Source organism: Trypanosoma conorhini (genome assembly GCF_003719485.1).
Source record: "Trypanosoma conorhini strain 025E chromosome Unknown Tco_14.4_contig_00017, whole genome shotgun sequence".
In the NCBI taxonomy this organism is placed as follows: domain Eukaryota; phylum Euglenozoa; class Kinetoplastea; order Trypanosomatida; family Trypanosomatidae; genus Trypanosoma; species Trypanosoma conorhini.
This window is the reverse complement of record NW_021704104.1, coordinates 35,641-58,774: the sequence shown is the minus strand read 5'-3', so window position 1 is coordinate 58,774 and position 23,134 is coordinate 35,641. Positions and strand designations below refer to the sequence as shown.

General features: G+C 55.5%; 13 protein-coding genes across 13 annotated transcripts in view, besides 22 other annotated features; 12 read left to right on the top strand and 1 right to left on the bottom strand.

The window, feature by feature from the left end:
• The window catches only part of Tco025E_00692 (uncharacterized protein), a gene marked incomplete at both ends in the record, with an annotated part of 2,079 nt that extends 2,027 nt beyond the window's left edge, over nt 1-52 (top strand). The window contains one exon of the mRNA XM_029367632.1: nt 1-52. This exon is cut by the window's left edge and continues 2,027 nt beyond it. Within this exon, the coding sequence (XP_029232261.1) occupies nt 1-52 (52 nt within the window).
• Nucleotides 53-118: 66 nt separating this feature from the next.
• Tco025E_00691 (uncharacterized protein) lies at nt 119-541 on the bottom strand (the record flags this gene model as incomplete). Its single annotated transcript, XM_029367631.1, has 1 exon — nt 119-541. One exon carries the CDS (start codon nt 539-541, stop codon nt 119-121), a length of 423 nt encoding a protein of 140 aa, XP_029232260.1.
• A 596-nt stretch (nt 542-1,137) lies between these two features.
• Nucleotides 1,138-1,162: a microsatellite.
• A 122-nt stretch (nt 1,163-1,284) lies between these two features.
• Nucleotides 1,285-2,718, top strand: Tco025E_00690 (uncharacterized protein; the record flags this gene model as incomplete). Its single annotated transcript, XM_029367630.1, has 1 exon — nt 1,285-2,718. One exon carries the CDS (start codon nt 1,285-1,287, stop codon nt 2,716-2,718), a length of 1,434 nt encoding a protein of 477 aa, XP_029232259.1.
• Nucleotides 2,719-2,756: 38 nt separating this feature from the next.
• Nucleotides 2,757-2,784: a microsatellite.
• Nucleotides 2,785-3,114: 330 nt separating this feature from the next.
• Nucleotides 3,115-6,519, top strand: Tco025E_00689 (putative DNA repair protein; the record flags this gene model as incomplete). Its single annotated transcript, XM_029367629.1, has 1 exon — nt 3,115-6,519. One exon carries the CDS (start codon nt 3,115-3,117, stop codon nt 6,517-6,519), a length of 3,405 nt encoding a protein of 1,134 aa, XP_029232258.1.
• A 223-nt stretch (nt 6,520-6,742) lies between these two features.
• Nucleotides 6,743-6,797: a sequence feature (A-rich).
• Nucleotides 6,798-7,015: 218 nt separating this feature from the next.
• On the top strand, nt 7,016-7,966 carry Tco025E_00688 (phosphatidylinositol glycan, class H; the record flags this gene model as incomplete). Its single annotated transcript, XM_029367628.1, has 1 exon — nt 7,016-7,966. The coding sequence occupies one exon, from the start codon at nt 7,016-7,018 to the stop codon at nt 7,964-7,966; it is 951 nt and encodes a 316-aa protein (XP_029232257.1).
• A 283-nt stretch (nt 7,967-8,249) lies between these two features.
• Nucleotides 8,250-8,292: a sequence feature (A-rich).
• A 39-nt stretch (nt 8,293-8,331) lies between these two features.
• Tco025E_00687 (uncharacterized protein) lies at nt 8,332-9,012 on the top strand (the record flags this gene model as incomplete). Its single annotated transcript, XM_029367627.1, has 1 exon — nt 8,332-9,012. The coding sequence occupies one exon, from the start codon at nt 8,332-8,334 to the stop codon at nt 9,010-9,012; it is 681 nt and encodes a 226-aa protein (XP_029232256.1).
• A 99-nt stretch (nt 9,013-9,111) lies between these two features.
• Nucleotides 9,112-9,179: a sequence feature (A-rich).
• A 177-nt stretch (nt 9,180-9,356) lies between these two features.
• Nucleotides 9,357-10,193, top strand: Tco025E_00686 (uncharacterized protein; the record flags this gene model as incomplete). The annotated part of the gene is made up of 1 exon (XM_029367626.1): nt 9,357-10,193. The coding sequence occupies one exon, from the start codon at nt 9,357-9,359 to the stop codon at nt 10,191-10,193; it is 837 nt and encodes a 278-aa protein (XP_029232255.1).
• Nucleotides 10,194-10,238: 45 nt separating this feature from the next.
• Nucleotides 10,239-10,264: a microsatellite.
• Nucleotides 10,265-10,300: 36 nt separating this feature from the next.
• Nucleotides 10,301-10,338: a microsatellite.
• Nucleotides 10,339-10,370: a microsatellite.
• A 61-nt stretch (nt 10,371-10,431) lies between these two features.
• Nucleotides 10,432-10,452: a microsatellite.
• Nucleotides 10,453-10,705: 253 nt separating this feature from the next.
• Nucleotides 10,706-10,743: a microsatellite.
• A 113-nt stretch (nt 10,744-10,856) lies between these two features.
• Tco025E_00685 (gamma carbonic dehydratase) lies at nt 10,857-11,735 on the top strand (the record flags this gene model as incomplete). Its single annotated transcript, XM_029367625.1, has 1 exon — nt 10,857-11,735. The coding sequence occupies one exon, from the start codon at nt 10,857-10,859 to the stop codon at nt 11,733-11,735; it is 879 nt and encodes a 292-aa protein (XP_029232254.1).
• Nucleotides 11,736-11,928: 193 nt separating this feature from the next.
• Nucleotides 11,929-11,959: a microsatellite.
• A 242-nt stretch (nt 11,960-12,201) lies between these two features.
• Nucleotides 12,202-12,229: a microsatellite.
• Nucleotides 12,230-12,676: 447 nt separating this feature from the next.
• Nucleotides 12,677-12,713: a microsatellite.
• A 45-nt stretch (nt 12,714-12,758) lies between these two features.
• Nucleotides 12,759-12,805: a microsatellite.
• Nucleotides 12,806-12,994: 189 nt separating this feature from the next.
• On the top strand, nt 12,995-14,782 carry Tco025E_00684 (putative eukaryotic translation initiation factor 3 subunit; the record flags this gene model as incomplete). The annotated part of the gene is made up of 1 exon (XM_029367624.1): nt 12,995-14,782. One exon carries the CDS (start codon nt 12,995-12,997, stop codon nt 14,780-14,782), a length of 1,788 nt encoding a protein of 595 aa, XP_029232253.1.
• A 179-nt stretch (nt 14,783-14,961) lies between these two features.
• Nucleotides 14,962-15,021: a sequence feature (A-rich).
• Nucleotides 15,022-15,097: 76 nt separating this feature from the next.
• Nucleotides 15,098-15,132: a microsatellite.
• Nucleotides 15,133-15,495: 363 nt separating this feature from the next.
• Nucleotides 15,496-15,543: a microsatellite.
• Nucleotides 15,544-15,652: 109 nt separating this feature from the next.
• Tco025E_00683 (uncharacterized protein) lies at nt 15,653-16,261 on the top strand (the record flags this gene model as incomplete). The annotated part of the gene is made up of 1 exon (XM_029367623.1): nt 15,653-16,261. The coding sequence occupies one exon, from the start codon at nt 15,653-15,655 to the stop codon at nt 16,259-16,261; it is 609 nt and encodes a 202-aa protein (XP_029232252.1).
• A 443-nt stretch (nt 16,262-16,704) lies between these two features.
• On the top strand, nt 16,705-19,254 carry Tco025E_00682 (ubiquitin-activating enzyme-like protein; the record flags this gene model as incomplete). Its single annotated transcript, XM_029367622.1, has 1 exon — nt 16,705-19,254. One exon carries the CDS (start codon nt 16,705-16,707, stop codon nt 19,252-19,254), a length of 2,550 nt encoding a protein of 849 aa, XP_029232251.1.
• Nucleotides 19,255-19,338: 84 nt separating this feature from the next.
• Nucleotides 19,339-19,374: a microsatellite.
• Nucleotides 19,375-19,718: 344 nt separating this feature from the next.
• Nucleotides 19,719-19,737: a microsatellite.
• A 189-nt stretch (nt 19,738-19,926) lies between these two features.
• On the top strand, nt 19,927-21,519 carry Tco025E_00681 (aarF domain-containing kinase; the record flags this gene model as incomplete). Its single annotated transcript, XM_029367621.1, has 1 exon — nt 19,927-21,519. One exon carries the CDS (start codon nt 19,927-19,929, stop codon nt 21,517-21,519), a length of 1,593 nt encoding a protein of 530 aa, XP_029232250.1.
• A 10-nt stretch (nt 21,520-21,529) lies between these two features.
• Nucleotides 21,530-21,558: a microsatellite.
• Nucleotides 21,559-22,033: 475 nt separating this feature from the next.
• Tco025E_00680 (uncharacterized protein) lies at nt 22,034-22,828 on the top strand (the record flags this gene model as incomplete). The annotated part of the gene is made up of 1 exon (XM_029367620.1): nt 22,034-22,828. The coding sequence occupies one exon, from the start codon at nt 22,034-22,036 to the stop codon at nt 22,826-22,828; it is 795 nt and encodes a 264-aa protein (XP_029232249.1).
• A 41-nt stretch (nt 22,829-22,869) lies between these two features.
• Nucleotides 22,870-22,892: a microsatellite.
• Nucleotides 22,893-23,090: 198 nt separating this feature from the next.
• Nucleotides 23,091-23,134: part of a microsatellite that runs on past the window's edge.

Here is a 23,134-nt window from a genome sequence, read left to right as displayed (position 1 = left end):
CGGACGAAAGCCACCCACTTTGGCGCTAACGGCAAAAATGTTCGCTCTATGAACACGTTTATTCAACTGCATACCTCGCGAGGGTTGACGACGCGATCGAGCATTCCCACACGAGTCACTACTCCACGTCCGTTTGCATCCGTGTCGTCGGCCTCGGGAGTAGGGGTACTGGCGACTGATAGGAATGAAATTGGTCCCTCTCTCGCTGGGCGTGGCACAACAAGTTGTCAGAGGACGCGAGCGACTCGCAACCCCACCAAGGAGTATTGTTTATCAGAGCGGAATGATTCGCGTCTCGCGAGTCCGCGGTTCGCACGCAAACCAACATCACGTACCCCATTGGCAGAGAGGGGTGTCCCTCCCACCTCTCGTGCGCCCCTGGTCCCCCGAGGAGGAACACGATTGCTGCCAACTTCGCCGATGACGGCTCGGCCGATGACGGCTCGGCCGATGACAGCTCGGCCGATGACAACTCGGCCGCCCGTGCCAAGGAACTCACAGATGCCAGGAAGTGCCACCCCGCCATGTGCACGGACACCATTGGCGCGTACAAACACTGCCCCACGCATACATAATGTGACCCCACGGGGTGCCACTACTCGTACGCCGCTACAGCGAATTGCATCGACCCGCCTTCTACCGTCAGGTGACAGCGCACGTCGTTACTTACCAACACAAACATATTTCCACCATATGGGGCCGCAGGGGTCATCGCCTCCACTTCTGATGGTCCACCTCACACGGCAGCGCAAGCCCGCGGCAACGAACGGGACGGAAACGACAACTGAGCCTGCACGTGTTTCACAAACAATCGTCAAAGAGGAGCCAAGCCAAGCGTGCAACGCGCTGTCTGAGGAATAAAGGAAAGAGCAATGCGTGCGAGTAACGAAAAAGAAGCAACGAAAAAAAACCCGTGGATTAGAATGTCAGCAGACTACGGTGGCATATTCCCTCCATTTTTGTATGGTTATCTTTTTTTTGTGTGTGCAATCTTGTTTTTGTTTTTGCGTGTCAATTTTGCTTTTACCTATTTCTTCCCTCCCCACCCCTCCTTTTTTTTGTGTGTGTGTCCTCTGGTAACGTCTTCTTATGGTCCCTCTTGTTATTATTATTTTGCCTCTTCGCCTTGCCTCCATTTCTCTTGCTCGCTCTCTCTCTCTCTTGCGCGTGTGCTTTCCTACAAATGGGAACTGCTTCTGTGTGTGTGTGTCTCGCTTGTTCTGTGATGTTATTTTAAAAAAGCGGCGTGTGTTTGTGTGCGCTCGGGGGGGGGAAGGTTCGCCGATGCACGCGGCTGTGGTCACGAGTGTGGGACTGCTCGTGGATGCCGTTATCGTGGAGCGGTGCATAGATGAAAATGAGTTGCTGTACGAGACGGCCAGTTCCCGCTCGCAGCTTGCACCTGGCTGGAGTCGGCAAGATTCCTTGTCACAAATGGCCTCCAGCTTCCAGACACCACGACACTCCTCCGCCGTCTCCGTCCTGAGCGGTTTTCTGCCGCCAACTTCCGAGAGCAGCGGCAATTCGTATGCGTTGTTCGAGTCCGTGCTCAACGACACTGTGTACTACGAATGCCGCGCCACGAAGCGGCCTCTGCAGCAGCGGTATTTCCATCTTTTTGACGTATTGCCGTTTGGCATGGAAAGTCCCTCCTTGGTGTTTGGTGTGACTGGCCGACATACAACTCGAGGCTTGGTGGTTGGCGTCAACTCTAATGGACTGTTTGTAGTGCGCCCATATGCTACTGGCGCACCGCTGCAACTTGTCCCCTACGGCGCTGATCGGAAGAGCGTTCGTAAGGAGGACCTTGAGGCTATTACCAAGCTGAGCTCCTCTGCAGCCGTAACGGAGCGATCAAAGGAGTTCATGGAGACCGTGAAGCGTTGGTCAGAAGAATCCAAAAAGGCAACCAGCCGCGATGTCAATAAGGATGTCTTCTCTCAGGGGCGTGTAGACGCAGGTGATAATAGTAGTGAGGGAAGTAGTGTGGGGAATGATGAAGTGCAGGAAGGCCTCGAGTTGTGGTCGCTGAAGGACCTACAACTGCCACCACAGTTAGCTCTGCATGATCCCATTTCTCCGCTCCGCGTCGGTTCCCGAGTGTTAGCACGACGTTACTGCTCGGACGGGTCTTTGTACGTCGCCCGCGTCGTTGCTGTGCATTACGATGTAACATACACCCTGGAGTATGAATCTGATGGAGGTGTTGACGAGCGTGTGCTGCATAATGATATTCACCTCCTAGATGATTCGGAGGCTGAGCAGTGCAGCGTTCGTGACAAGGTGACTGTCGCACTGCACAAGCAGCTGCCAGCCGTCATTATTGAATGTCTTGGTGGAGAGGAGTACAGTGTTATTTTGGAGCACAACCCGAATCAATCCCTCACCATCACACGGAGACACATTGTGTTCATTGCCCCGTTGTTAAAGGAGGCCCTCTACTCCGATCCCCACATCCTGCAGTGGTTCCGGGATCTTGACCCCACGTGTTCCGGTCTTGTGCCCTGGAAAGAAGTTCGATATTTAATTTTTGGCTGGGAATCGTATGGGCAGAAATTGTCCTTTCAAAAGCTCGGTGAGGTGCAGCGAGATTTATGCATTCACGTTGGCCGTATGGAGCCACAACTGCTGCGCAAAGTACCCGTTCAAGAGGAAGAGATGCTGCTGAACTATGCAGAGTTTGAATACGTAATACTGCGTGTGAGGAACCTGCTATGAAGGGGTAGCAGGGCACTACAGTTTATTATTGTCTTCGCTGTGTGTGTGTGTGTGTGTATGTGTCTGCCTCCTTCGCGTTGGAGAGAAAGCGTTGGGCGGGTCGCGGCGTTGTTGTTGCACGTGGTTCATGGCCAATATGCGTCCGTGTATTTGACTTGCAGTATCGTCCCCTCACAGTTGACTTTTCCGAGGTCCCTGTGCATGGCGGGTTTATGTATAAAAGTAATTGCTGTATTCGCCTTTTTTTTTTCTCTCTACCCTTCCTCCATTCCTCCTTCCCACTCTCTGTAATGTGTTTTTTTTTTATTTGACCCACCAGCGTCTTTGCTTGTATTTCTTTTTTTTTTCCACGGTGTGTGTTGGGGTCTTCTACGGCTTTGGACGCCAGACAGAGGCATGCCGTCCACCATATCGAGTCAAATTGCAGGATGGTGCGTAGGTCAGGACGTGGAGGACATCAACGCACAGTTATGCGTGGTGAGCGTCGGGTTTGATGTTGAGGGCATCGTCGCACGCCTCATCCGCCGCGCCCTCTCAGGTTTGTCATCACTGCATGCCTGCGTCTCGTGTGTCGTGTTACCCGAAGGCACAAGAAGTGGGACTCTCTCGCGCGTGGCTGCAGCCATCACTTCTTCTCTCAATCACGTCGACGACGAACGCGTGCAGGTGCATGTGGCGGAGGAGGGCACCCCCACCCGGACCCGCTGCACATATTATCAAAGCGGTGGTGTGGTGGTCTTGAGCAGCCGCATGTTATGTGCCGACCTGCTGCACAGACGGCTGTCACGTGAACTTGTGGGGATCGCCATCGTGTTGCTGCCCTACGGAGGCCCAAGGCGATCTGATAGTGTCGTGCCAAGCATCGCCTTCTGTGCAGAAATTCTTCTTCGAGGCGGTGACGGTGGGGCGAGGCATCTCCTCTCGCGTAGGCGTCATCCACCTTTTATTCTTCTTTCAGATAACCCATGCTTTGTACGCTATCTGCTGCAGCGGCGGCGCATTGGTCAGGAGCCGTTTCTCACAAAAGTACACGTCGACGACGTGCAACTGTTCCCACGCTTTCGACTCAATGTGATGCGCCACTTTGAGCAGCTTGCAAAGGAGAGGCCCTTGAAGGTGGAACGTGTCGCGGTGGGCGCGTCGTCGAGTACCACCGCCCTCGACGGGCTGCTCCGTCAGGTCTTAAAGGAGGTGATTGGAGAGCTGCACGCCTTAGAGACACGTCTGGGTCAGATCAGTGACCGCGGTTGCAGTCATAGCGGCCGGACCGCTCAAACGGCTAGCGCTGATCGCGACGCGGATGATCCCTTTTCGCGTCTGCAGCCTATCTCGCGTCGACCGCGCTTGGAAAAGCAACCCCCCCGTTATGTGCGAAAGCCTTGGGTGGTGCCCTCGGACCCCACCGTCATTCTCTTTGGACGCATCTCTGAGGAGGATGCCCTGGATGTGGCGGACCTTAGCCTGGATGACGACTTGGACTACGCCCTACGTGCCCACGGCCCCCTGTGGTCATTTGGTAGACTTGTTGAAAGCCTACTGGACGTTCGTGGACTGCGGCGCGATGTGCGACGTCTCTCACCGTTTGCGTGGGTATTCGCACTGGAGGCGTCACTGGCCGCACGCACGGCGCGCCACACACGCGATGCAACCTCGCCAAGGACGTTCACGGTGCAGCCACCCGATGCACCCTGGACCTTGTCGCAGCACTTCAGTTCGATTGTCACGCTGGCTATTCACCGCGTCGGCACGGTAGAAGTGCGGCCTGTGACGAAGAACAACGCCGTCCATCAGAGCAGCGGTGATGACATCAATACCGTTGGGTCTCATCTTGTTGTGGAAAACGCAGAGGCGTCAGAAGACGATGATGATGTGGTGTGTGTGGATCCGGCCACACCGCAGCGCCTGCTCCTCCCGCGCACCGAGGAGGTTGATCCAGGCATGGAGTACGCCAACCGCGTCATACAGGGCTGGTGCCGGGATGCAAGACGCAGGCGAATTACTGGGGGTCTGACGAATTCTGTCTTTTTACTCATTGTCTTTGGCGAGCGTGCGCTTCGTCGCTACGTATGTCGTCTGACGCACCTGCTGGAGGATTTCCAGACGTTTGAGCTGAACGGTTTCGTCGCGGCTTACCAAGCGAAACACGGGGCTGACATTCGCCGATGTGCGGAGGGCGCCCCCGTAACGGAGAAGGCGGCGGGTGTAAACTTGCGCACCTGGTTTCTCGCCGGCAGTGACGACGCTGTTGAGGAGGAAGGAAATGTTACGGACGAGCATGACGAAGGTGGAGATGGAACTTCGGTTGAGAGGAGAGTTGGTGCCCAAGGAGAGAAGACAGGGGCGAGTGTTGTCTCGCAGGAGCCAAGTTTTCTCTTTTCCCAAGGCAGCACGGTGAGTACTAACCCTGCGAGCCATAGGAGAAGGAATGACAAGGCAGACAGCACCTCACTGCATCACTTGCTTCTAAGCCAAGCCCCACTTACGCCGCCGTCAGAAGAGCGACGACACAGGCAGGGAAATCGCCCGCCTGCCCCGTTGAGGCTTGAGTGTGTTGGTAGCGGTATCGCCCTGCTGCGTGCATCTTCCGTCGATTGCGAAGCTTCGTCGTCTTCTCCACAAGTGGCAGTGGTGGACGGGTCATTGATGTGTGCATCTGAATTGATTGCTATGCTGAAGGGCGCTCATGACGCAGTTGTGTTACCCACCCGAGTTATGGTGGTGGAGCAGCAGCTTCGCTTCCTTCGCTTATTGGAGATGGCCCAGGATGCACTACAGCCCGAGCGCCTGCGTGAGCTGCGGGTGCAAGTGCTGGTGGAGCAGCTGCAGGAGGCACCCTTCACTAATCGCGTTGTGGAAGAGGAGCGTGAGGCCTTTGAGGCGTTGGCACACGCCAAGGCGACGCTGACAGGGTCCCTGCTATCTGACAGAAGCACGCTGCGTGCAGTGCAGGAGAACCTCGAGTCAGGGTTAATTCACGACCACAACCTGGGTCGGAGACAACGCGGCACCTTGGGACTTGGCCGCGAGGAGAATTGTGGCGTGCAGTCATCTATAGCGTGTGGCTCTACGACGACCACGGCCGCTTCTGAGGCTCCACTCGTTGTGTTTGACGAGCGGGAGTTTCGATCCTTGCTACCGTACGCGTTGTACCGTCGCGGTATTGAGCTTGTTCCCTTAACGCTCACGACGGCCGATTACGTGTTGTCGCCATCGTACGCGCTGGAACGCAAGAGTGCCCCGGACTTTATTCAGTCCTTACTTTCGGGTCGCATCCACACCCAGCTCGCGGCTTTGTCTCGACGTTACGAGTTTCCATTCTGCCTTGTTGAATTTGATCGTGGCGCTCCGTTTCGTCTGTCTTTTCCATCCTCTTGGTCATCACCCGCGACTGCCGCCGAAAGTGCCGGGCTGTTCGCACGGGTCGCGCGTCTCTTTGCAGCTTTTCCACGTGTTCAGGTGTTGTGGTCGCGCGATGCGACGCAGTCGGCTGGCATCATACACGAGATGAAGCGCACATGTGCACGGGAGGCGGCGGACCCAAGTGCGCCCTCGCTTACACGAGCAAATATCGATCCGCAGGACACCGCCATGGAGAAGGAGGCGGCGCACCTTGCGGCCCGCGTTTTGTCATGTTTCCCGGGCATTACGCCCGGCAACGCGGCGCAGGTCATGGCAACTTGTGGCTCGCTTGCGGGGCTCGCCACCATTGACGTGTCCGCACTCACGGAAGCAATGGGGGAGGAGAACGCCAAACTTCTCTACAGCTTCTTGCACGATGACCTTGTCGCCAAGGTTCTGTAGGCGGACGCAGAGGGGGAGGTAACTGTAGATGCATACAAGCATTGATTTGAGCCACCAAAAGATATAAGCCCTCCTTTCCTACTTTTCCCGCTCGCCACTCCCTGCCTCCTTGAGAAGCAGAAGAAAATAAGTCCAGTTTCGGGTCCTTGTTACCTTCTTTGCATTTGCCTGTTATTGTTTGTTTATGGACGAAGTAAGTTTTCTCTACAGAAAGAAATGAGTCCTTTTCTTTTTTTTTCTTCTCTCTCTTTCTCATTCTTCGTTGCCTCTTTTTTTTTTGCTGGCGTGACGTTGCGAGGGGGCGAGGGGGCGGCGTACAGCGCTTGGCGGCAATAAAGTGTGGTGACTGAGGGTGCGTCAAACGGGGGAACGCAGACCCGCAGCCAGACCTAGCTGTGTGGAGCAGTACAGCACGGACTACGCCTTGCCGCGACATCTGCCCGCCCAGATCACCGCGTAAAGCAGCTGTGGAAACTTGCTGTCCGCCGCCGCATCGATGGGTGGCGTGGGGAGCGACGCACTGCCCTCGACGGATGCCTTGCCGAAGGTCTTACTGGAGAACCAGGTCACCAGCACCAACGTGGTGGTGGACGTGTTGCAGAACGATTACGACGACTGCTTTCGTTCCTACAGCGTGCGTCAGCGCAACGCGTTCGGGAGAGACTCACTGACCCTGCTGCGCCTTTTGTCGGTCAACGAAATCATGCTTCTGGTGCTACTCGTTGTTTTGGCTGTGCCTTCCCTACCACGCTTTGCAGGCCCTCTGCAAAGCGTGAAAGATGCCTCTTTTGCGTCTGACGACATCCGCAACACCAGCGGCCCTATAGTTCCTCTGTTGATGGAAAATCGGAGACCGACTGCGTCGTCGCCGCGTCTGATTCTCATGGTATTATGTTGTGTAGTGTCAGTGTGGCGCATTGTTGCCGGCTTACGGCGTGCGCACACAGAGGAAGTGATGGTGATTCGTGGACTTGGCATGCAGCTTACTACTTACAACGCGTTCGGGTGGATTCTGTCACAGCGATTTGTAGAGCTTAAACTTATTCGCTCCCTTATCATTCATGATGCCTTCTTCCGATTTCAAGCCATCTTCTTCCTCTCCGTGACGGTAGAGAACGAAGCGACGCGCTTGGTGCTCTTTGAGGAGACACTGCCTCGACTGGCGGTGCTGCGTCGTGTTCTCTGTGGCTTGAGGCATATTCTCTACGAGGAACCTGAGGAGGGGAAGACGCTGGCCGAGATGGAAGAGAAGTTGTCACACCCCCTTGAGGACACCGAGGACTCCGACTCCAAGGGCACGGATGAGGATAGTGATGCTACCGAGCATGTGAATGGCGACTCTTTTTCGACTACAACCTTACAGTTGGGAGTGCGGAGCCCCTATGACGCAACTTTGGTGGACAGCCTTGACACCGTGTGTGGAGGAACTGATCTGGCAAATATATGACGGTGCAAAGTGGGGCTTTGAACATTGAGTTGTTGGCCCCCACGCTTCACACCCCTTCTCTGATTGATTGTAATACACGTGATGTTGTTGCTGGCCTTAACTTTGAGGCTGCCACTACGCTAGTTGTTGGATGGCTGGTTTTAGGTGTACGTACATTTGCATAAACATAAACGCATGCTTTTTTTGGCCGACAAAACGAAGGGTTGCACTCTTGTTTAAGGGTGTCTCTACGTGATGCGTTTACTCATTCCCATTTTTCTTCTGAACGCACTTAATTCTGCCGTTTTTTTTTTTGTCTTCTGTTTTTCCTGTTTTTTTTTCTTTTTGCCCTCTCACTCCGCCTGCATCCCGTACTTGCAACTTTCATGGGAGCCGTCCACATGCGGCTGGTAGGATTATCTTCGATAGCGGCATCATATTCATGGTCACCCACACTCGCACGTCGCTTTGTCGCAGCATCGCGCCCTGCTGCTCCTGCAGCGAAGTTTGGTAGCCGTGCACGGCGTCCAGGCTCTACTTCACGTGTGGGTGGCAAAGCGGAGCAGCCCCAAAAAGTCGCGACACATTCATCCAAAGCAGCTGCGTCGGGACCAACAATGCGTCGAAGTCGCTTTTATCGTGTCGTCCAGGAGCGAGGTGCGGGTTTCGCCATGTACCTCTACGTCTTTGGTGAGTCCGTGACCCTCGCGGTGCTCTACGCACTTCACAGTGACCTCTTCTCCACAGGTGATGTGGTTACCTGGCTACGCTTTATTTCCCTCGATTCACTCGTGAATTTGGAGCGATGGTTAGAGGTGGGACCCATCGTCGCCGGGCTGCGTCTCTCCCCACGCTTGCTGCTGAACTACCTCGTCGCTAATGCGTTGACCTACCCGTTGTATGCAACCCAGCTAGCTTTCTGTGCGGCAACCTTCCCACTGCTGCGTGGCGTTCTTTCGCCTGTGAGTTACCTCCTGCATGCACGCCGTGCGAGCGGCAGGCGAGGCCGCGCTGTGCCCAAGGCACCCTCAGTAGGAACAAAAGCTGAAGGGCGTTTGACACGATGATCGAGAGAGGGGTTGGGGTGGAGAGGAATTGGAAAAGACGTATAGTGGCGTCTATAAATAGAGCTGAAGGACGACTTCATTGGATGTTGCTTTTATGCAATTTTTTTATTGAAGTATTTATTTATTTTGGTTTCTTGTTGTTGTTGTTTTTTCTCTTTTTGCCTTTGGTGCCGTGGCTACCCTCTTCGCGTTGCGCGTACCACGGCTCAAGCCCGCTTATCCTCCTGTTTTTTTTTTGCTTTTTCCCCTCGCTCCACAGAGAGGGGAGAGGTGGAGGGGCGGTGGGCGCGTGTGTGGGCGTGGCAGCAACATTGCACAGGGGGGAGAGAGAGCGAGCGAGGGCGATGCAGTGGAGCGCGTCACCGTGCCGCGTGGCCGACTCCATAGACGCAATTTGCCCGAATGTGCTTTGCCCGCACCGTCAGGCAATTGGGCGGGAGCGGTATACTTCCATGCAGTTGACGGCCGCCAATCGTCTTCTGGAAGAGGGGCAGCACTATCTCAGCTTAAAAACTGAGCGACTAGAGGCGGAGGTAAAGGTGAAAAACGAGCAGCTGCAGCAATTAGACGCTCTCGCAAGGAGGGAGGCGGGACGCCGGGCGGAGCTGGAGGAGGAGGTTGCTGAACTACGGCGGAAAAGCCATGCACGCTGCTCCGCCGCCTATTCCAACGCCGTCTCGCAGGAGGCGGAACTGGCGCGCCTGCACGAGGAGAGGAAACTACTCGTGGAGCAGGTGTTGCAGCTACAGTCTGCCCTGAACGACATGGTGCGACTGAACGAGGCACTGCAGTGCGCATTGCGCTCCAATGACATTGGGGCGTCAACTCTGGCGCCGCCGCTTTCGCAGGAGACGCCTACGAGTGTGCCGCATTGCCAGAGTAGGTCTGTTTTGGCGCCGTCGGCAATGCCGTCGTCGTCGTCTCCAGCGACACGCGCCTTCGTGGCTACTTCTTCTCACGTAGATATGCCAGCGGTCCTGAAGGAGGACTCAGTCGAGGTGGCGAAGAGCACCCCCGCGCCTACTGGAGACAGCAAAGAGGTGGGTAAGCGCCCTTCTTCCACAGACGACAAGCAGCGTCAGGAGTGTCATTTGGCCATGGTATCAATGCAGAGTGCCGTCTCGGAATTGGCGTCCCTGCAGGCCTTTTTGAACTCTCTTGGGGAAGCGACGTCCGAGTGAAAGGTTGTTGCCCCGCTTTTTCTTACATGCATCTCCGTAGAGCTGATTGTTATTATTATTAATTTATTATTTTGTTTACATCGAATCTCGCTGTAACGTTGCTTGTTTCTGTCTCTGTCTGTATCTCTCTCTCTCTCTCTCTCTCAGCTTGTGTGTCTTTGTTTTCATTTCTGTCTCCTTTTTATGCGCGGTGGCTCCGCTGCCGGCAATGGGTGTGGTTGATCTTTCCTCCCGTCACTGTGTGTGTGTGTGTGTGTGTTTATTTTGCTCCTTACTCAATGCCGCAATCTTGTCTACTTCTATTCATGTAGGAGGATGGCGGCGAAGGACTCCTTTGCACCTGCATTGATATATGCATATACGCATATGCTTCTTCTTTTGCCATTATCAAGAGCCGATGCTACCGCTTGCGACGGCTGTAGTAGCGTCGCATTTGCATCGCGCTTGTGTAAAGACTGTTTTTGTGTAGGAGCCAGGTTGCTTCCTCATTAATTCTGCCTTTTTCCCTTCTATGTTTCTATCTTTTTTTGTTTGTTTGTTTGCTTGTTTGGTGGGGAGTCTCGTACCTACAAATAAGAGAAAATTGACGTGCATCTCGCACTCATACTGTGTGTCCCGTGGGTGGGTTGGTGTGTGTGCCAATTTATTTGTTACGAGCCCGAGATGCCTGCAAACATTGTGCCGGGCCTCGTGCCCTACTTTGGCTTCATGCTGAAGGACGTGGGGGCTCGACTTGCGATCATGGCGCATTATCTGCAGACAAACCGCCACATGTACCCTGTCACACGTCATCAGAACGTCCGCGCCTACCGTGGGATGCTTCCGTGGACGCAGGACTCTGCCTTCATCGCGCCGAGCGCATTTGTTAGTGGGAACGTCGTACTTGGCCATGGCACTTGCATTTTCTACCATTCCGTTATTCGCAACTACCATTTGCGGGAGGAAACCGTGCTGGGTGATCACACCGTCGTAATGGATCGTGCCTCCTTCTTAGGTCAAGTACGCGTTGGAAACGGCGTCTACGTTGGCGTTGGCAGCACACTTGACTGCTGCACCGTTGGAGACGGAGTGTACCTTGGACCGGGTGTGTCGGTTGCGCTGGGTGCGGTTGTTGAAAACGGCGCCATCGTCGCGGCGGGCTCGCACGTGCCGAAGGACACACGCATCCATGCCTGGGAGTTGTGGGCGGGGAACCCGGCCCAGAAGATAGCGGAGGTGACCCAAGAACAGGCGGACGAGGTGGCACACATTGTGCAAGAACAAATTGGAGTGGCCAAGGCGCACGCTCAGGCGATACACGATCACTTGCACCACACAGAGGAGCTTGATGTGGAGTGGCTGCGTGTGGCCATCGCAGAAATGGAGAAGCAGCAGCAGCAGGTAACACTCAAGGTGCCGGTTGACATTCCGTTGGAGGCAAAGCGTTTTCTTGAACCTCGTGTACACATGCGTCGTCCAGAGATGCACATGCGCATGTCGTACCCTGTAAATCGTGTCGCACCATGGATGCCAAAGGTGGCGGACCAGACGGCCAATGCGTAAGTATTGCACGCTCTGAATCTCAGTTTGTAGAAGCGAGTATGATTAGTTTTTATATCTGTACATAGGTTAGTGAGTGAATTGGGAACATGCTCATGAAGGGAGTGAGGAACCCTGGCAAGGGAGACGGGCTTGGGTGAGGAGGGGAATAGAGGGGGAAGGGGCTGTTGCTGGCAGGCAAAGCAACCCGCAGTATTATATATATATATATATATATATATATATATTACCTCTGTGTGCGTTGTATCGAACTGCGAGAGCGTGAGAGAGGGCGGGAGGGGGTGGGGGAATAGGATAGCATTGTGCATTGATTAAACCGTGGAGAATGGCGTAGTAGTTTTTTGGAGTTGCTCACCTCGTGCCACGTGGGTGCTGCGTGCAGTGTTGTTGTCATGTACTACCTGGGTAGAGAATAAGAAGAGAGGCCGTGTCAAGTTGTCCCTTGTGTCAATCTGGGTAGAGGGATACGTCTCTCTCTCCCTCCCTATCTCTCTCTCCCCTTTGTTTCACTTGCTGATTTTTTGGCTTCATCGTCAGCCCCTTTTTTCTTTCACGTTCTCCTCTTCTTTTGCTCTGCCCACCGCTTCGCCTTGCCCGCCAGGCTTCAGCGGACGGTGCCAAGAGCACAACTCGAAAGGGAGGCAGCGGCGGTCGGCAGCCAGCGCGGTCACGGAACCGCATAATTGTGTGAAGGCGTGGGCGGTTTGTATTGGCGATTGCGGCACGCCGCTGGGCTGCGGTCTGGGCTGCCGAGGGTGTTTTGCGTTGCGTGTTTTCCGCATTATTATTACCGCTTTATCGGCGGCAGTGCCTGTGCGGGCGCTGGCTCGTCTGCCGCCGCGCACGCGTGCAAAGGCGGCCACCGCCCTCGCCCCTCAGTGAGGCCTGCGTGAGTTAATTGCTTCGGAGCGCAGCACCCCGCCCCGGCGTCTCGCTGCTGTGCACTGCCTTCTCCCCTCTCCCCTCTCCCCTCTGCGCTCTGCGGGAACCGTAGAGGGACGCAAACGCCAAGTAGTGAAGCAGCGCCAGCAATAAGAAGAAAAGAAGAAGAAAAACAACAACAACAACAACAAAAGAAAAGGATTGTAGTTTGTTTGTTTTTATTATTATTAATTTTTTTTTGTGCGTCATTTGCCGCTGCTGCGTTTCTTCGTAGGATCGACGGCAACATACAAAGAAAGAAAAAGAGAGCGAAGGAACATACCACGAAAAGGCCGCCGCGGCGTACGACTCCCCTTCCCAGCACCACCGAGGAGGAAGGGATGGTCACTGAAATTACGGTTCTGACCTTCAACCTCTGGGGCATATTTAACTCCAAGCACCGCGCCGCACGCATGGAGCAGTTCGCCACGAAAGTTGCCCACTACGACGTTATTTTGCTCCAGGAGCAGTTTTCCGAGAAGGACTTTGAGCTCATTCTTAGCCGGCTGCCAAGCGAGGTGCGAGAGACGCGATTCTTCCGGCGCTTCCCCAGTGCCTTTTACGGCTCCGGCGTGGCCGTTATTTCCCGCTTTCCCATTAAGTCCGCGCTTTTTTTTACGTTCCCCTTGCAAGGGTACCCTGAGCGCGTGTTCCACGGCGACTACTACGCCAACAAGGGAGCTTCGCTTGTGCGCCTCAGTGTCCCACGCAGCGCGGGGGCGGGCGCGGGCCCGAATTTGCCCTGCGACGACGTTTCTTTGTACTCCACACACCTTGTTGCGGCCTACGAGAAGACAGCCCGCTTGTCGAATTGGCGTGATGAACTCTACTTGTCGGTTCGCCTGAGCCAAGCCGTCTCGCTTGCGGGTTTCATTTCTGAAACCTCACACCCTTCGGCTCGTGTTATCATCGGAGGTGATTTTAATGCCACTCAGCGCTCTCTGGAGTTGCGAACGATGCTCATTTTATTGCGTCAGCGCGGATACAAGTTTCTTTCTGTGCTTCCGCCGTCCATCGTGTACCGCCCGGAAATGTCTGAGCAGGAACGAAGAATCAACACTGCAACACTGACGTTCTCCGATGCCAATGCATTTAACTCGACAAAAGAAGGGTGGCTTGTACAGGGAGGCGATGTGCCGTGTCAGATTGATCATATGTTTTTTACAGCAAATACACTTTGCCTCACTGACTACAACGACTGTCCGGACGCGCCAGCTGACTATCCTTTTCGCATTCCAATCGACGGTGTGGAGAAACCCGCCGGTGTGGTTGTCTTCACGGGGAACAAGGAGGTTCAACTCCCACCAGAGAGGGGCACTTGGGTAAAAGCCTGCAATGCGTTGGCCGCAGTGGGTAATGCGATTCGCTGTGGACCACTTGCATCCTTTGCGCGCCGCCTGGCGCCTGAGCAGGGGGGCAATAAATCGGAAGCGCGGTGTTGTCCAATATCAGACCACTACGGCGTCGCTGCGAGGTTTAAATTGGAGGAAGAAGAGGGGTCTACAGCAGCTGAACACAGATCAGCCTTTAAGGTGGGTGAGGCGGGGATGAAATTAACCGAAGCGGAAACCGAATTATTGCGTGAGGCTGCTGGTCTTCTTGAGGACTCCGTGAAGCGGTTGCTCTATGAGAGTAGACTTTGCATATTGTTTTCTGCCGCTCTGGCAACCCTTGTGGTGGGGCACCTTCTTTATATGGAGTTTGAGGCCCAGCTGCAGGAAAAGCACACAGGCCAAGTCTTGAAGGAGTTGTTTGCATTTGGCAATCTGCAAGGAAGAGCCGCGCGTCTGGGGGGGTTGCTGCCGGGCGGGGATTTCAATAACTTGAGGCGGTGGCTGCGTGTACCAGTTCCTGGCAGCTCAGACAATTTCCCCGTGGCGACAGGAGTAAAGCCTCAAAGCGCTGCACCAGATAATGCCGCTATAGATTACGCAGATATGGCTTCACGGCTTCATGCCAGGAGCTTCTCGAGTTTCCTCTCGCCTTTTCTTACCATTTTTGGCAGCCTTCTCAGCGCCGCATCTCTCGCCACGGCGTTGCTGCAGCGGAAGGCCGACGCGAAGGTACTGGCGGAGCAGGTTGCTATGCTAAAACAGGTTCCTCCAGACCAAAACAAAGCGGTTCGGTAGTGGAAAACTAAAGTATTACAACGAACAGAAGAAAAAAAAGAAATAGACGATGTATTTGCTTTGCTGGGAGGAGGGGGGGAGGGGGTTATTTTCTTCTTGACACGGTCGCGTCGTTCTTTGCCTCTGTGCCTCTGGGTGTGTATCTTCTTTCTTTGGGCTGTTCGCCTCGCTTTTGGCGGGTTTTTGTTTTTGTTTTCATTTCTTTCGTTTCTCTTTGGGTTTTTTCGTTCGTGTTTTGTGCCTCTCATGTCTTCTCTGATTTATTCGACTGCCCGCGTGGCGCCCGTCCATCCCCACAACGTGGGGAAGTGAGCCAAAGAAAGAAACTCAAGTAAAAAGAAGGAAAAAAACCTTCAACCTCCCCGGTGAGGAGGTACTTCAGTAGGGGAAGGGGCATGACATATAAATATATGTATGTATGTATATTTCTCCGCTGCGCAGGACGAGCGCCGTGGCGCACCACGCATATCCGCTGTCGCCAAGAGGGGGAAGAGGAAGTTTTCAAAAAATAGTGAAAAAGAAGAAAAAGGAAAAATGCTGATACGCGAGTTGCCTTAGTTTTTGCTGGTTCTCTCTCCGTTTTGTGGTGGAACTTTTTCTGCCAGTGCTTCTTTCATACTGCTGGAGGGCATTGCAGTGCTGGGGGCGCGGTTGCTCCTGGGCGGCTGAGGTCTGCGGTGGTGCGTGCCGAATTCCGCCGCCTCTTCCCGTTAATTATGTTTTTATTTTATGTACTTATTATTATTATTCTTTTTTTTTTTCGTTGGCACCCCCTCGCGCAAGGCGAAAACAAGGAGAGAAGGGAGAAACAGCCATTCTTCCCCCTCTCTTTCTCTGTGCGTGTGTAGCGGTGGTCGTGAGGCGGCGGTGATGCCGAAGCGGTCGCGGTCGGTGCTGCACGCGTACCTTCTCCCCCCCTCGAAACGTCTGCATGACGAGAAGCGACAAAGCCGCCATGCACCACTTGCTGCGCAGGCCACATTTGATCTGGCGCCTGTAGCTGCTGCGGCGGACAACGAGGTTGTGCCTTATGATTACGGCTGCGGGTCGAGTGAGGCGGCATTTGCCGCGTCTGATGCGCCTAGCCACGTCCCGCGCAAGTTCCCTGAAGGCTGGGGAGGGGACATCGACGAGGGCGCCTTGCCGGATGAACCTTTTATCCCGGAGGCCGATCGGCTTGTCGGGCTACCGCCATCGTGTCGCGCCGTACAGAGCGAGCCGAATTGGCTGGAGCGCGCACTGATGCTGGCACGCGGCGCGAGTCGTTGCACTACTCGAAGTCAGATGCCTGGCGGCAGCGAGCTCGTCTTTCGCCTGCTGCCGCCTGCCCCAACTTGCCTGCATCTTGCAGGCACGACGCAGGAGGAGAAGTGTCGCGCCGCCGCCGTTGCAAGCATCGCCGCCGCCTTCTACGCCGCAGCTTGCCCAGAGGATCCCCGTGTTTTCTCCAACGCGTGCGAGGCTTCCTGGGCGCATTAAATGCTGAACAGAAGGAGGAACACGAATCGGAACTTTGAACAGACAAGACAGAGTGCATGGGTGCCTCAAAACAGGAGGAGGAGGAGAAGACTTTAAACGGAGTTGGAGCGAGGGAGGCAAGAAAAAAAAAACGTCATTGGCTCGTTCTACCATGCCTCGTCAGCCGCATTTGCCTCTCGGTCTCTCTGCGCGTGCGTGCTTGTGGTTGCGGAGACGGCAGCGGCGTTGCGGCATTGCTTCCCTCCTGCGCAATGGCAGACATAACAGCCGTGCATGTTCGATCGCGAGTTCGCGGCGGCAGCTGTCATCTTATCCCACGAAGCCTCTCTCTTCCTCTCATGCATGCTTCTCTCACTCGCTCCGCGTTCTTACTTAGTTGTGGCTCCTGCACCTTCTCCGCTTCTGCGAACAAGGAATAAGAAGAGGAAAACGACGGGAAAAGAATGCGTGTGTACATTGGGCACGTTCTCTTTCCCTCCACGGTGTCAATTTCACTCTCATCGCCTGGGCGCGGGGACGGTGATGATGTTGGCGATGCCGCGGCGAGCAGCTTCAAGCGCTTCAAAGGCGAAGGCTGGTCGTCTGCCGTGAAGGAGGCGAAAGAAGTTGCACCCTGCCAAGTCCCCGCCGCGTCCATTGCGGCAGCCGCGCGGCGGGCGTTGGAGCAGCAATTGCAGCAGCAGGCGACGATCAAGGATAATCCACACATTGATGTCCATGTGCATGTGGCGGGCAAAGGTGTTTCTTTCTGCTTTCTACCGGGAATTCTCACTCAGGCACTCACGGCGCCGGCCTCCACCTGCATAACGCCTTCAGCAGGGCTAACGGTGATTGAAATGGAGACGGCAGCGAAAATTCCGCGAATCACCGAGGTCTCACTGTTTTTGCCGCACGGGGAGGTTTGGAATAGCCTGCCCGTCTACTGGGAGGAGCGGCAGGTAAGTGCGGCCAACACCAGAACGACGGCAGTGGCGACGTCACAAATGGCGCCGAATGGTTGCGCCTCCTCTGCCGTGGATGACGACGCCTCAAATGGCTTGGAAGCACTGCTGGGGAGGCGTATACTTGTCGTGGGCGCGGGAGGCATCGGCTGCGAGTTACTCAAAGTTCTCGTCTTGTACGGTTTTTGCAATTTGGATGTCTTTGACCTCGACACAATCGATGCCACAAACCTGAACCGCCAATTTTTGTTCCAAAAGGAGGACGTTGGCGCCTCCAAGGCCGACACCGCACGCAAGGCGTTATTGAATTGGTTTACGTCGACCTCGTCAGAGCGGCGGGCGCCGAACATTCGTGCCCATCACGCGGATATCAAAAGTGAAGCATACGGTGAGGCCTTCTTTCGACAGTTTGCCCTTGTGTTGAACGCCCTCGATAACGTCTCGGCGCGTCAGCATGTGAATCGCATGTGTATGCGCACAGGCGTCCCTCTTATAGAGAGCGGCACGATGGGCTACAATGGTCAAGTTCAGCCCATTGTACGGGGCCTGTATGAGTGTTATGACTGCCACCCAAAGGCGGCAACCCAACAGACGGTGGCAGTTTGCACCATTCATGCACGACCCACGACTATGGTGCATTGCGTGCATTACGCAAAGGAGTTGTACGAACGACTCTTTGGTGACGGGACGCGGGAGGAGACGGATGAGTTTGCCTTCGTTGATGCCCTTGTCACTCAAGAGGAGGAAGCGCGGGGAGAGACGAACTCCCGTGACGAGGTTGCTGGCATTTGCGGCACGGCGGCTGCCCTGGCACAATGTGTATTTCACGACAAGATTCATGAGCTGCTCAGTATGAAGTCTGCGTGGGCGACACAGCCGCCGGTGCCACTTCCGAAGGATGACATTCAGCGACTCGCTGAAGAGGTGACAGTGGCTGCTGCCGGAGGGAAACCAGTCAACTGTTCACGGGAGACCCCGTTGTCCGTAGAGGCGGCGGTGACCCTCTTTCTGGACGCCTTCACGCGTTGCGTGCGACGGGGCACCCGCGGTGCTTTTCGCAAGGAAGACGATGACACGGTTGATTTTGTGGCAGCGGTGGCAAACTTGCGTGCCGCTGTCTTTCACATTTTTCCCCCCCAGTCCGTGGAGGAGATTCGCAGTATTGCGGGCGCCATTGTGCCAGCCATTGCGACGACGAACGCCATTGTGGCGGCAGCGGTGGTGAAGCAGGCTCTCTGTGTGCTGGGCATGAATGCACAGACATCTCGCTTTGCGGCACCACAGATGGTGTACGTGCGACGCGTGCCGCAGCAGCGGCGCCGCCCTTTCCCGGACTTCTGCCCTTGCAAAATTTCTCTCAGGAACAATTCAGATGGTCCAACAAAAAAGGGTGACGATAATGTCCATGGTAATTCTGCGAGACGGAGGCGGTGGGCAACTGACCTGTTTCTAGTTCACAGTACGCCGCCCAACCCCCCGAGCCGGGCGTGTCTTGTCTGCCGTGAGCGCCACCCCACTGTTCGGGTTGCCTTGGATGCCACTCGCACAACACTTGGGCGGTTTGTCTGCAGTGTGCTGCGGGAGCGTCTGGCGATGGCGGCGGCATCTGTCTACTGCGGTGCGAACGTGTTGTATGAGGTGGGTGAGTACGAGGCGCTGGCCATGACGCCGCTCGCGGAGCTGATGGCGGCGGACGGCAAACCGCTGGAACTCCTCGTCGACGACCTCGACCACGAGGTGGAGTGGCGGCTCCTGGTGAAGCACCGTCCCACACTGCAGGAGTGCGATGCAGTGGAACTAGAGGGAGTTGACGCGGCACTTCAGCTGGAGCGAGCGCTGGTTGCGGAGTCCAGCACTGCTGCAGAGGAAGCTGGTGACGGTCGACTTCCTCTCTCCAATGCCACCGGTGCTGTGGAGGAGGAGGAGGAGGAGGACAACGCCGCTTCTCCTTCCGCTAACAAAATGGCTACAGCAGCGGAGGATGGGGCGACGGCGATATTGGTGCTGTCGGACTCCGACGAGGAGGATGTCGATGTTCTGGAGATTGATTGAGCGGAAGCGTCTGCAGAGAAGCCGCAGTGAAGCATGCCGCCGCTTAAATGTGCCACACGCCGACACCAGCTCCGTCTCGCTTTTTCTTTGTGTTTGTCTGCCTGTATGTCTGTCTGTGTGGGTGTGGTTTGGTCGTTCTTTGCGTGGAAGTGTGTTTACGTCTGCGGGCGCAGTCACGTAATCCCCACGCTGCACAGCGGGCAACTAGAGGTTGAGATATCCCCTGCGAGAAAGCAGACAAACGTGGACGCAGGAGCAAAGAAAAAAAAGAAAACAACAACAACGAATGAAGGACGAATAAACGGCTCAGTGATCCGAAAGAATACATAAACTGTGGTAGTGGCGCTGGGGGCCGTGGTGGCCAGTCATGTCATGTTTGTGCTTGGCTGATTTGCTGTTATTGCCTTTTATCTGTGGTTGTTCCGTTTGTGAAGGAGCGATTTGCCGGAGCCTTCATAAGTTACTGCTGTTGTTGTTGTTGTTTATTTTCCCTTCCTTTCTCACACTATCACCCACACGCATCTCTGCTTCTTCTAGCCATTCACTGCGCGAGCGGGGATTCTTGTCTCTTTATCAGTTCTGCAGGGAAGTTCCCGCTTCCGTTGCTTTTTTTTTCTTAGTTTTTCGGTTGCGTCTGTGCGTGGGGTGAGAGATCGAGGGTGGCCGCTGAGGATGGCAGCGGCGGCGGCGGCGGCGTCACGTTCCTACCGACGTTTGTTCGGTCGCTGCGTCGGTTACGCCGTGGGAGGCACCGCTGTTGCGACAGTCGTAGTGTTGGCACCGCCGCTGGAAGCTGTCCCCCAACCACTTTTGCCCGCACGCGTGCTGTGCGAGGGCGTTGGCCGTGTCTGCCGCTGTGTCTATGTTGCTGGGCACATCTTCATAGATTACCAATGGAACCTGCACGGCGATGCTTCACAAGAGGCGTGGAACGCAGCCCACCTCCGCAACGCGTCTCGTCTAGTGACGCTCGCCGAAACGAACGGGGGACTGTACGTCAAGGCCGGGCAAATTTTTGCCAACATGGGTCACATCTTGCCGCGGCAATACTGCACCACCATGGCTGCGCTGCAGGACGCCGTCATGTCACGTCCCTTCTCAGAGGTGGTGGCGACGCTTGAGTACGAACTCCGGCACCCCGTCTCGGAGGTCTTCTCGGAGCTTGACCCAACTCCCATTGCCGCCGCGTCTCTCGCACAGGTGCACCGTGGGCGGCTCAAGAAGGAGCAGGTGGAGGTGGCGGTGAAGGTGCAGTACTTGGACATCGCCCACCGCTTCCGTGGGGATATGCGGACGATTCAGTTGATGCTGGGCATTGCCGGCTTCTTCTTTCGCGGCTACGATCTTTCTGAGATTGTGTCTAAGCTAAACAGCACCGTGGCGAACGAACTGGACTTCACGCTAGAAGCCGACAACTGCGAACGAGCGGGGCGGGATTTAAAGGCTGGGGGGTTCGGCACTCGCGTCGTCACGGTGGACGTCTTGCGCGACTACACAAGGAGGCGCGTGCTCACCACACGGCTAGTGTCAAACGCCGTAAAGATCTCCGATCTTCGTGGCATTGAGACACTTGGCATAAAGCCGCGAATCGTCGCCGCCTGGTTTTACGATGCGCTGGCGTACCAGCTCTTCACCACGGGATTTGTACACGGCGACCCACATGCGGGGAATGTGCTTGTGCACCGCCTGCCCAATGGGCAACCACAGGTTGTATTGCTGGACTTTGGTCTATGTACCGAGTTGTCGGACGAGTTGCGTGCCGAGTTGGCGTACATCTGGACCGCCGCCGTCACACACGACACTCCTTCCCTACAGAAAGTTGCAAAACGGTTTGGATGTGACGATTACGCACTCTTTGCGTCGTGTTTCTTGCAACACCCGTATGAGTTCTTTAACGCAGAGTCGCGCGTGACAACAAAGACCACGCAGGAGATGATGCGAGATCAGGTGCGGCACAAAATGCATGAGGTGAATGACATCGTCTCGCGTCTTCCTAAGGAGTACGCGTTGGTGTTACGAAACATAATGGCTGCCAAAGCTATCAATAGGGAGCTTCATGAGCCTGTTAATCGTCCACTGCGTATGCTACGATATTCGGTTTGTGCCGCTCAGGGGACGAGGTCCAGATGGCAGGTGAGTTGTATGCTCCTGCGGGCCTGGTGGTCGGAGGTGATCTCATCGCTGCTGGTTGCGTACGCCAAATGGAGTCATCCCGAGTTGATGCAAATGCTGGATGACTCTCTGGAATTGCAGCTCAGTGGTTAGAAATGAAGGGTCTCTCTCTGTCTCTCCCTCTCTCTCTCTGTGTGTGTATGGAGGGAGAGAGAAAGAGAAAGGGACGGAGGGGGGAGTTTTTGGAAGGAGAGAGGCCGAATGAAAGAAAAGGTTGCCTTTCTGGCATGACGTGTGTAAACGGAAAGGCGTACAGTGTGTCTGTATGGCCTTCCTCCTATGCGTACGCGCATGTACGCAGGCAACAGACGAGGCAGTGAAGTGTGCGCCCACACAGACGGTGAAGTATGGGCTGCGATGTATGCTAAACACGGTGTTTCTGTTTTTCCTCCATGGCGTGTTTCTCTCCTGCCTCCTTCTTTTTTTTTTTTATTGGCTGAGCTTGCGATTTCCCCCACGCTTCCCTTCCCCCTTGGCATCGTGCGCGGAGGGGTGATAGCGCCAGTGGTTCGTGGGCTGAAGCAGCGGAGTCACGCCGCCGCACTTGAATACAGCGCTAGAGCGCGCTGTGCGAATACAAGTAGCTTAACTTGTCAACGCCGGCTGGATGCGGCGCACGGCGCTTCGACGTGTGGCGCCGTGGGTGCCGCCGCCCCGTCACGACGTGAAGGTGACGATGCCACCACCGCCCGGCGGCGAGGTTGGTGGCTCCTTTGGCGTTTCGCTGGGGTACAGCGACCGCATCGCCTGCACACCCTACTGGAAGCGCATGGCTCTTTCGAACTACGCACTACGCATGGCGGAGAATGCGACGCGGTATCCGATGAGTGAGCATCGCCCTGGCGAGTACGACATCCGTTACCTCCCCAGGCCGTACCCGTGCACGGTTCGCAACCGGCCGCTACTAGAGGTGGGGGAGCCGCGACAGATTCCAAGCATTCAAATTCCTGTCATTTTTCTTGTGAACCTCTACAATGAACGCAAGGAGTGCTGGTTTGGGCGCAAGTACGAGACGGTCTATGTGAGTCGGCAGTTTATGCGGGAGGAGCTGATGCCGCAGCGGTACGCCATTTACGCCACGCCCGAGGCGTACGCACTGCTTGGGCTGCCGGTCGTGGACCACGGGATTCACAAGGAGATCCCCAAGACGCCGCGCGAGTATGAAAAGTTACTGGAGCGGCAAAAGTACGACGAGGAGAGGTGGAAGTACTCGATTGAGTACCTCTTCCGCAAGTACGAGGCGGGGCCGCCCGAACTGTTAGACCGCGCCGAAGACGGTTGGGACGGCACAGAGGTGGTGGCCGTCTCTGCCGCAGCCGGGGCCGCGCGTCAGGGGGGGGAGGCGGCGCAGCGCAAAGGCGCCATCAAGCAGCGCAAGGCACGGAAGATCAAGTTGTTTTAGCACATGCGCGTTGGCCGCACCCCCGTCTTGGCGGGCTTGCGGGGGGAGGAGGAGGAGGAGGGGAATGGACTGCCGCACGCGGCATTGCAGTGCATGCCTTCACGCACACACTACAGTTGATGCCGCTTCTTTCTTCTGTTCTGCATCTCTGTGGATTTCTGCTCGTCGTCCCCAACGATCCCGCTCCTCGCCGTTGTTGTTCTTGTTGTTTCCCCCGTTCCTCTGCCCTTGCGCTACATCCCTCCGCATGGAGGACGCTCTCAAGAATAAGAGAGAAACCGAGTGAAGAAGAAGAAAGCCAAGGGA